The 10,966-nt window shown below is 36.5% G+C and overlaps 1 protein-coding gene across 1 annotated transcript; it reads right to left on the reverse strand.

The window, feature by feature from the left end:
* LOC107551798 (zinc finger matrin-type protein 3) lies at window positions 1-9,900 on the reverse strand. The gene is made up of 6 exons (XM_016233527.1): window positions 9,783-9,900; window positions 5,430-5,785; window positions 5,042-5,188; window positions 3,740-3,906; window positions 2,000-2,094; window positions 1-563 (listed from the first exon to the last, which is right to left on the reverse strand). The coding sequence occupies exons 1-6, from the start codon at window positions 9,898-9,900 to the stop codon at window positions 355-357; spliced, it is 1,092 nt and encodes a 363-aa protein (XP_016089013.1). The 3' UTR covers window positions 1-354.
* Between the last annotated feature and the right edge of the window lie 1,066 nt (window positions 9,901-10,966).

The following is a 10,966-nucleotide window of genomic DNA, read 5'->3' on the forward strand; positions in this document are numbered from 1 at the left end:
CATACTGAAAGTTTCATATCCCCAAAAGTGCAGTATACTCTGATATTTGTGTACTTGCTCAAAAGGTGATCTAGGATAAGAATGATAGGATAAGATTGATCCTAAATCTGTGCTTATGTGCGTTTAAAACGTTTTGTTAGATATCCCTTATAAATAAGAACTTTCCAACAGACCTGTTGTCTGGCACAAAAGAAATGTTTGCTCTGTGGTGTGTGCGAATTTTAGCTCATAAATTGTTTCTAGAATAACACGCATTAAAAAAAACATCACCTTACATTTTAAAACAAAAGTGGCTACTTCCAGAATTGCAAGATTATTTTCTTCAGGATCTGGGAATCACTCATTGGCTGCCTCTTAAGTGTATCCCAGATTCTCCATCTCGCTCCGGTAGCGTTGCTCGGACACTCTGCTTTTATGCTGCTTGCTCTCCAGGTGTAAACGAAACTCTGCTTCCTCACTGGCACCCGAGTTACACATTGAGCAATAGAACTGCCCGCTGGGTGTGACGCACATCGCAAGGTCTCGTGGGATACGCTGCCTCTGCCGTGGGTTGTAGTAAGGGCCTGAAACAGCACAGGAAACATGTCAGGTCATGTGAATAAATGAAACTTCAAATTAATGGCTACATGAATAAGCAGATATTAGAAGGTGATGAAATACACATTGAAATGCAAACTTACACTGACTTCTGTGCTAATTTCCATGTTCACACTACCTTCATTTTTTTTTTTTTGGAAGAAATTAATACTTTTATTCAGCAAAGGTGCATTAAACTGATCAAAAATAAGAGTAAACATTTTAAAAAGTTAGATTTTCAAAGATTTCAATTTTAAATAAATACAAATTTTAATACATTTTAAATCAATTGTTAAACTATTCATTAGAATTTTCTATTCATCAACCCTAAACTAATGTATCACGGTTTCCACGAAAGTTTTAAGCATCACAACTGTTTTCAACATTGGTAATAATAAGAAATGTTTCTTGCGCAGCAAATCAGCATATTAAAATGATTTCTGAAGAATCATGTGACACTAAAGACTGGAGTAATGATGCTGAAAATTCATTAAAGACATTACATTACATTAGTTTTTAAATGTAATAATATTTCATAATATTACTGTTTTTGCTGTATTTTTGTATTTATTTTGTGTTTTTTTTTTTTTTATACAGCCTTGGTGATCATAAGAGAAAAAATCTTACTGACCCCAAACCTTTGAATGCCAGTGTATATGTACAAGAACAAATAAAGAAAAACAAGCATGATCCAATCATACAAACCCATTTTGTTGGAAAATCACTATATTTAATACATGCATAATTTAGAACTGCTTTTTAAATTCCAATTCACTTCCTGAATTTGCATTCAATTTGAATCGAGGTAAGCAGGACGCAAATTATAATTTAAAGTGACCCTCACCCAAGGGAAACATCAGCCCTCTTCCAGCACATCTCAGTGTAGAGAGACACACTGGTTCAACAAATTCACATTTGCCAGATAAGAGTCTAACTAATAGACATATTTTGAAAAAGCTTTTATTTAGTTCTCTTTCCGTTTAAAAAAAATATCACATGTAAAAGCTAACTGCTTCAGTTTTAGAATGCAAAGGTGTGTGTTTCCGTGCATATGTGAGGACAGGATCACGGGGCAATGGGGGCATGTGTGTGATTGAGATATGCCATCGTGTGGGTGACGTTCATGGGCTCGGGCTGACGTGGGGTGGAGTATCGGCTTACATAGACCTAAGCCTTGGCGTCTGGCCTGCATATAGCGAGACTAGCGCATTGCGCTACATTAGCACAGGCTGGCAAACTTAACACGTGCAGCTGCCAAGCGCACTGCTGCCAAAGCACTGATCACAAATGGAGGTTTTGCACTACAGCTTGAACCACTGAGCAGAAAACAGAACCTGAGGGATAGCCTCGGGGCAAGATCACATGATGACAAAAATCCGTCTCTCCTAAACTATTGGTTGAGATCAATCTGTGTGTACAGTACCTGGCATGGCAGTGTTGTTATGAGCCCTACGGTTCTTCATTAATCGGTACTCGTATCCTTCTTTCCGTGGCCGTCTCTGAGTGTTGGACAAGTCTCTAAAAAACCCATTATAAGAAAACACAAATTATCACTTATTATGGATGTGCAATTCTATTTATATTATTTAAACTAAACCACTGTATGTAAGATTAATCATAATGTTAAAGTAAAAAATACACTTCAAATCAAGGCCAAAATAATCAAGTATTCACAGTATTAAAATGACAAATTAAAACTTTATTGATTTATAAACAAATTAAGTCAATAACATTTTTGTTCCTTCCGTTGTTATTTATGTTGATGTCACAGCTTGCAGATGATTGTCTCGTGACTTTTTAGCTCCGCCCACGCCACGCCTCCAGGAGCTCGACAGTTTTCAGAGAGAAGCGTAAAGCTGTATCTTTCTTTTATAAATCTGATAAAACTAAATACTCTTCTGAGATATGAAGGATGCAGTACTACTCTATAGGTACTCAAGATTAACATGAGATTGGCAGAAACTGTGTTTTGTTATGTCCCCTTTAACTACAAAAATGCTTACTAAAATGTTTTAATATATGGAAAAATTATACGTATATTCATAAATATAACAATACAATATAACAATACAATATAACAATATTGCTGCAAAATAACAATATTTACTTACAAACATACTTTCTAAAATATTTGAATATATAGAAAAATGCTACTCAAAGACTTCTGTGAACATTTTAGTTATGATGCAAATGAATTGTTGAATCATAGTTTTGAATCATCCAAATGGACAGTTTGAACTGATTTGTGAATGTGAATCAAACTTGCTAACTCTAGAAGCATTTTTGCTACTGAAATTGAAATCCGACACAATATGAAAAAACACTCTCATGCTTGCAAGTAACAAGCAAGAACGGATCATGAAATTATTTAAATGACAAATATATATTATAAATAATAATAAAAGTAAATAAATAATATCTAAAATAATGTTTGTTTTAATGACATACAGTACATAAAAATAATATTAAAAAACTGTAGTGTTCAAATAAAAAGTAAGCAATTAAATTGAAATAAATTGTATAAATTGTATGTCGCCAGCAAGATCACTGAATATATCATGTATTTTCACCCAGCCCTGCTGCTTACTAATTTGTTTTGTTTTGAATTATTAGGGATTCAAACCTAGCTTAACTAGCCATAGACATGTTTGCTCAGATACAATCAGACGTTTGGAGTGTAACAGGATATATCTTCCTGGGTTTGTTATCGGGACCGCCCAACTCTGGCCACAATGGCATTAAAACGAACGCCCCACTTATCAATGCAAAAAACAGCCTGAAGATAAAGCTAACAGGGAAAAACCCCTCCTCCATGCAAAACTACCTACTAGTTGATGCATAATGTGTACATGGATTTTCTTTTGATCACGAAATGAGTCTAAAATTCATACGTGTGTATGAAGATCTATATCCTAGATATGTTTGAACTTCCTAAAAGTATTTTCATGTCAACTACCCATAAACCCATCTCAATATATGCAACAATATGGGTCATGACTTCAGGTTTTGATCCCATTTTTGACTCTATATCATCCCCGTGACCAACTGCATAACTGATGTCTCATTAAATTGTTTTTTAAAAAGACACCACCCACGAACATTCAAGGATTTTCCAAGTTTAACAGCTGTTTAATCTCGGAGCGCATGGGTGTGACAGACTCACAAGGATGTGGCGTTCTGCTGCGCCTCGGCCAGCCGCAGTCTTTTGGCGTGGTTCTTGCCCTGATAGTGTGCCTGAGCCACAGCGGGGGAGCTGAAGGAAGCGTCACACAGCTTGCAGTAGTCATTTTCCGTGGCCAGTATGACTCTGCTAGTGCCCTTAGAGAGTGGCTGCATACGGGACAATGACAGTAGAGCTTTTAGAAAGAGTAGAGCGACGAAAGATGTGCGTCTACAGGGACGTCTCTGAATACTACCACTTCACTTAGTGAATGGATGCATGCAGAGTGACAACGCATGCTCAAACTGCACTTAAAGATATTCCCAGATAGGGCTGGATGATAAAGTTACCTATTTCTAAATATCTCGATCATTTTAAGCTTTTAGATGATATTCAATATATATATGTACAGTGTATATACACAACTGTTCAAAAGTTTGTTTTTTTAAAGAAATTAGTAATTTTATTCAGCAAGGACGCTTTAAATTAAAGTGACAGTGAAGACATTTATAATGTAACAAAATATTTTAAAATATGTAAAATAAATGCTGTTCTTTTGAACTTTCAATCATCAAATATCCTGAAAAATATTATCATGGTTTCCACAAAAATTTTAAGCTGGACAACTGTTTTGAAAAGTGATCATAATACATTTTTAACCTGCAAATCAGCATATTACAATGATTTCTGAAGGATTATGTGACACTGAAGACTGGAGTAATGATGTTGAAAATTCGGCTTTGCCATCACAGGAATAAATTGTAATAATATTTCACAACATTACTATTACAATATTATTATTAATGTTTCTACTGTATTTTTAATCAAATAAATGCAGCTTTGGTAAGCATGAGAGACTGCTTTCAAAAACATTAAAAAAAATCTTAAAATCAAATGGACAGTTTAAAATTCATGGAAATAGTCAAATTTACCATCTCTAATGTCATTTTTGTGGTGTTTATTTTAGAGATGCTACTACAACAAACAACAAAAACAATCAAAAACGTAAAAGTTTCAAAATCTCTTCATCTGCCATGACTCAGACAAACAGGTAGTTCCGCCCCAAATTCACTTCATTGTTTGAGCCAATGTTATTATGTTCAGCCGAGTCGGACAATCCAATGGTTTGCGATTCTGATTGATGTCACTATTGGCACATAAATGACACATTTTATACTTGTGAGTAACATGACAAAAAAGTATAACTAGTCTATTGATATGCATTTACAATGTTGCTTTATTTATTTTCCCAGACAGCCTGAAAAAACACAGGACAGAAATGCACCAGATAAGAGGCATAAGTACCTGGTTGGCAGTCACATTTGCAGAATCTGTGGGTGGAGTGGCTGAGGGTTGCTGGGAAACAGGCTCTACTACCTCTGGTATTCTTATGGGAGGTGGCTGCTGGCTGCCAGCATAAAAATTGCGCAGCTTCTTACTGTGGTTTTTCCCCTATAGACAAAACAAAGAATTGATTACATGCTTTCTTCTTAATTGTAGCGAAGATTTAAACCAGTAGTCAGGCTCTCAAGAAAAACAACTAACTGAGAGACACCAAAACCACAAGTAAAAACTCCTGATTTGTTAACATACAGTAAAACCACCTTGTTGATATAAACACAGATTGTGAAATAATTTACTATTTCCTTATCTTATTAACATACCCATAACCATAAAATGAGTTTTAGATTACCTGATAATGTGCCTGAGCCTGTTGGGCAGAGTTGAGAGTGACGTTACAAAGCTTACAATAAAGAGGCTTGCAAAGCTCTTCCAGAGTGGCTTCCTGGTCAGCAACCACCGCCTGACCGTCTTCCTCGGGGGGTTTGGGACTGAGGATGGGGGGTGCTGGGATGGGCGAGTTGGGCGGCAACTGGAGGTGAGGGGGCGGCTTTACGGCTAGAGGAGTGCAGTGTGGGAATCGCAAGGGGTCTGCCGACATCATCACCGGCGGGGGACTGAGGTTCTGGGTCGGGGTCATGGCCTGGAAGGGCTGAGGCGGCTGATGACATAACAAACTAAGAGGTGGTTTTAGAACAGGGTCTGGACCTGGAAAGCCAAATGAGGTGTCAGAATGAGAATATAAACTTTTAAGGGCCTGAAAAACCTGAAAATTTGCTTCTCTTGTGGAATCTTGTTTTTTCTCTGATGACTTTATTTTGACGGCTTAGGCCTCGCCCTCTATATATTTTTTTCAATGAATACTGTAACACAATACTGAAGTAAAGTCCATTGCAACTTCCGGTTCACGCAGACTTTAATGATCTAAAGAAACATTTTCCACTATAGGAACCTTTTGTGCAATGCAAAGTTTCCATGGATGTAAAGGTTTCTTCATGGAACCATAGAGGCCAATGGAACTGTATTTTTAAGAGTGAAGGGTGAGATCTTGCTTATATCTAGCTAATAATAGGTGTTTCTTCTGAGAAAAAAGACTCCTGTACTCTCACATGTCCCTCTGGTGTTTCAGAGATACAATATCAAAGTCTGCAATCAAAAGCAATTTATTAAAGCTATGATGCCCACATTCATTTTATAGCTCAATATACATTTAACCTCAGGAGAAACATAACAGAACTCTGCTACATAAAACAGATGTAAAGGCCACATACATTTTTAGTGCAGCAAATGAGCTATTTTAAGATACTATATCTTAGCATGGCACTTCATGTAGCAAGAGTGAATCTTTGCAGTATGGCCTTCTGTGGATGTGATTAGGGCTGACTCCTGCCTCCTGAACTCAGTGCATGTTTGGTGCTTCGGCCGAGCAACTGGGGGGTTGGAGAGTCAGCTGTTTCGTGGCTGTGTGATATTTCCAGTGTATCAGTTCCGACGGGATCATGACAACAATGATTCAGCTGACCAAAATAGACATAAGAATGCGCCAAATGGTTCTGTTTCCGGTTGCCTGGACGGTGTCAGCATTAGAAAGGCACTTCTTGGAATTCTTAAATACCCCACTGTTTATATCCATAAATGGAGCTGTTAACGTATTTTCATTTTCTGTGTATTAATTCCAATAAAAATAGCTTCTAAACAGGTTTCCCTAATGTCCTCCCTGTCCCCATTTGTTTGGTTAATTAGCTAATCCCACCCCACAAACTGTCATAATTGGTTTAGTCAGAAGTCGGATGGCACATTTAAATCAAAACTAACATTTTTTATGGAATATTGCAGTGTTTATTAAAAATATTTACGGCCTGTCACACCAAGAGCATTAACGATTACTATAAATACAAAGATAACTATATTTGCGTCCACACCAGCGAACAATAACTGTCTGTTTATTCTAAGTGCATGCTCCTCTGCCACTTTAAATTCGTGAGCTCATTACAGCAAGATTGATTCTGATTGGGTGTCAATGTTTTTATCATTCATCAGCTGGAAAAAAATTGTTCTGAATGTGATTCCAACAATATAATTTCTCTATGCCTTTATTGTTATATCTGTGGTGTGGACTCTGCTATTCTCTAATATTGAGAACGATTTTTAGAACTATATCTTTATCGTTATCTTTATAGTTATCGTCCTTGGTGTGAACAGGCCTTTATTCATGCACATCATTTTTTTAAATCATGTGCCCTCATAATCAAAACAAATCCAATGAGCTAATCAATTCCAAAAACAAGTCCCAACCTACATTTTTTATTCTTATTTAAGTAACTATTTTACTCGGATATAGGCCTACATCGCAAAGGGGAAGAATAGGCCATCACAATTTCCACTGCATGCTCCACTGCATTCATTTCCATTGCATACATTGCATAGTTCACCCTAAAATAAAAATGTCTGAAAATGTACTCACCATAAGGCCATCCAGGATTTAGATGAGTTTGTTTCTTCATCAGAACAGATTTGGAGAAATGTAACATTACATCCATTGCTCACCAATGGATCCTCTGCAGTGAGTGGGTGCTGTCAGAATGAGAGTCCAAATAGCTGATAAAAACATCACAATAATCCACATGACTCCCGTCGATCACTTAACGTCTTGTGAAGTGAAAAGCTGCGTGTTTGTAAAAAACATATTCGTCATTAAAACGTTTTAATGTTAAAATTTCAAGCTGTTGCTTCTCTCCAAAATACCAATCCAAAATCCATAGTAACACTTCCTCCAGTGAAAAAGTCCATCACCTGTTGTCCTCTCACATCTAGAACGGTTTTGGCTTGTAAATAGTACTTGATCTGTGCATATTTCTCTCCTGATCATATCAGACAAGATTATGGCCAGGGGTATTTTAGCTTAAACTTGTCACTTCACAAGATGTTAACTGATGGACTGGAGTCGTGTGGATTACTGTAATGTTTTTATCAACTCCCATTCACTGCAGTGGATCCATTAGTGAGCAAGTGATTTATTAATACATTTCTCCAAATCTGTTCTGATGAAGAAACAAACACATGTACGTCTTGGATCTATTCCATTAACAAAATGGACTGTGATTGGTTGCTTTTCATGTTGGTCATGCACACTTTCCTATCAGAGTGGGTAGTTCTAGGCAATAATTAGTTGACACCAATAGTCAGAAGTCTGGCTATGAAAAAATAAGTCTTACTTGTAGTTGTCTCTGCATCATCATTTGCACTATTGAAAAAATTGCAATGGCCTACCATTTTTCATTCTTCTCATTTTGACCTGAAAACAAACCTGATATCTCTTGGTCATCAGAGAATACAAGCCCAGAAATAGGTCTAAGTAGAACCTACAGTCCCGACTCAAGGTCAGGGACACATACCTGCACTCCATTCAGATTAAATACACTGTTTTTTAGAAGCAATGCAAAGTTTAGTTGGAGTACGAAAAGAAACATCAGCTCTTTCATCAGAACTAGGATCAAATATTTTTAGATTTAGGGAGGATTGTTCTCATTGGGCATCTATAATGCCAGGTATGCAGGGCACATGAGAAGGTAAAGCAGTACTATCACTTGATGCTGCAGAATGTTTTACACCACGCACCGCTGCAAAACACTTCCAAGCTGTTTGTGCATTGTACAGTTGTTCTTTGACAGCATCAATTATTGAGAGCAGAATAAATGCATTACATGCTTGGTTGCTCTCTGTGCTTAAGGGACATTCTGCAGTGTTAAGATCATGATGATTAAGATCATCACGCATTTCGTCCTTCTGTTTTGGCGAATAGAATTCAATGCATTACCAGAGCTGCACATTGTCTCACCATATATAAAAGCCACTTTAACACTTCATCCATGATTTGCAGAGTGCTCTCATGTGAAATAAATAAAAATAGAGCATTTTTATGTCCTGTATGGCCTGGTTAATTAGACTGCCAAGGAGTCCTCTTAAATAAAATCCACATTTGTAACCTTGTGGTCCCTTGTGTTTTGTGAGGACATGGACTGCAGATTGTGCATTATGGACTCCTACTGGGAGGTTTAGCCAAAAATCCATCACTGATCTTGCATGTCCCTCCATATCGGCACAGTTATAGTTTTCATATGTAATCTAGACTCAAGTGTGAAAATGGACATGGGCAGAACCTACCAGATACCTCATTCAACGTGCCTCATATTCTATTCTGCATAATGTTCTATTTAAGAAATACACTTCTTATTAGTCCACGCTCTGTTAAAAAGCATAAATTGAAAAAGCATGCTTGCATGCATGATTTTTTATATTTTTTTTGGGACTTGATCTAATGCAAACACATAACATCCATGCAGAGTTTAAGCAGTATATCATTATATAGCCTAACAGAAATAGAGTGGGATAGCACAGAAATAATGTCTGCACCTGAAGAATTTCAGTCACATTTGAAATATGTTGGTCATGTACATAACATTCCATTAACATTTTTAATGTGCCATGATCCTTTGGCAATGCAGATAGCGATGTTCATTCTCAATCTGTCAGTGGTTAGGCTGACATCAAGACCTTTCTTCTCATAAATATTTCCATTATTTAAAAATAAAGATCGGGCCCTAATAAAGTCCTATTTTAAACCATTGCAAAGCAAATTTGATGCAGAACATCAGTTATAACGCAATGCACTGAAAATCATTTCGAAAACATTGTCTCATCTTACCTGTCATCCGACGGAAATAATGGCTGCAATCTCCATAGTTTACAGGCTGAGAGCTGTAGATATTGCAATAGTCAGCACTTGAATAAAAAGCATCTCTGTTCTTTACATTCATCGCCATCTTCCCTGCATCCTTTCAAGCTCTCTCTGCTGCTCAACTTCTTCAAGCCAGACGTGCGCCGCATGCTTCAAACGTCCAACAGAGGGGTGTTTTCATCCAAATACGGTTTCAAAAACACTAGAAATACGAGGAAAACGTTGGATAAATGAGATAGAGGGAGATTTGAATTATGCTAATACATACATTGGAAAACCGTATTCGTAATCACAATTCCAATGGTCGGAAATATTGTGCAATTTACAGTAACGTCTCCCGCACCCTAGTTGGTACAGTCCATTTCCTTTCTATGTGAGAATCTGATTGACGATTCAGCACGCACGATGAGAAGATGCGCGAGCCTGTGACTTGACAAACGGGTGTGTGAAGTAGCCTACTTGAGGTAGTGTACTTCATTACTGTTATCTATATAATTTAAGTACGTTTGAACTTTCCGCGAGTAGTGTTGAAACTGTATCTTGTATTTTACTCAAGGCTACTTTTTGCTCCTTAAACATCCATTTAGACGTTCAAACTACAAAGTAAATAATTATTGCAATGATCAACAATAAATTGAGATTACATTTTTAAAATGACTTTTACATATAATTGTGAAAACTTATTAAAGTTAAAGTAAAAAAATGGACTTTCATTTATAATAAAAAAATACATAGTAATTTCTCTGTATTTTACACGTCTGGAAATAAATAAATTAATAGTAGTGGCAATAAACAAACTACGACTACTTATTATTATTATAGGCCTATTATTTTATATACTGTATAGATCTAAATTAGTACGGATGAAACAATTGTATATCTGTAAAGACACTGATAAAGAATTCAGAGAAGTTGCTTATGCAGTCTAATGTGTTCATAATTTAATATTTTAAACATTTGTCTATTCATTACCATTCATTATTACATTTAGGTTCAACATTTATGCAATTGCAATTCCTGTGTGCTTTTGTACAACATCAAGCAGTCTGTATAAAGGCACATTTTGCGCATATATTTGCAGCCTGAAGATGGCATAACATATCATATTTACGATTTCTAGGGATTTCTGGCGAGATTAACATTTCACACTT

Source organism: Sinocyclocheilus grahami, unplaced genomic scaffold (genome assembly GCF_001515645.1).
Source record: "Sinocyclocheilus grahami isolate Dianchi unplaced genomic scaffold, SAMN03320097.WGS_v1.1 scaffold433.1, whole genome shotgun sequence".
NCBI classification, from domain to species: domain Eukaryota; kingdom Metazoa; phylum Chordata; class Actinopteri; order Cypriniformes; family Cyprinidae; genus Sinocyclocheilus; species Sinocyclocheilus grahami.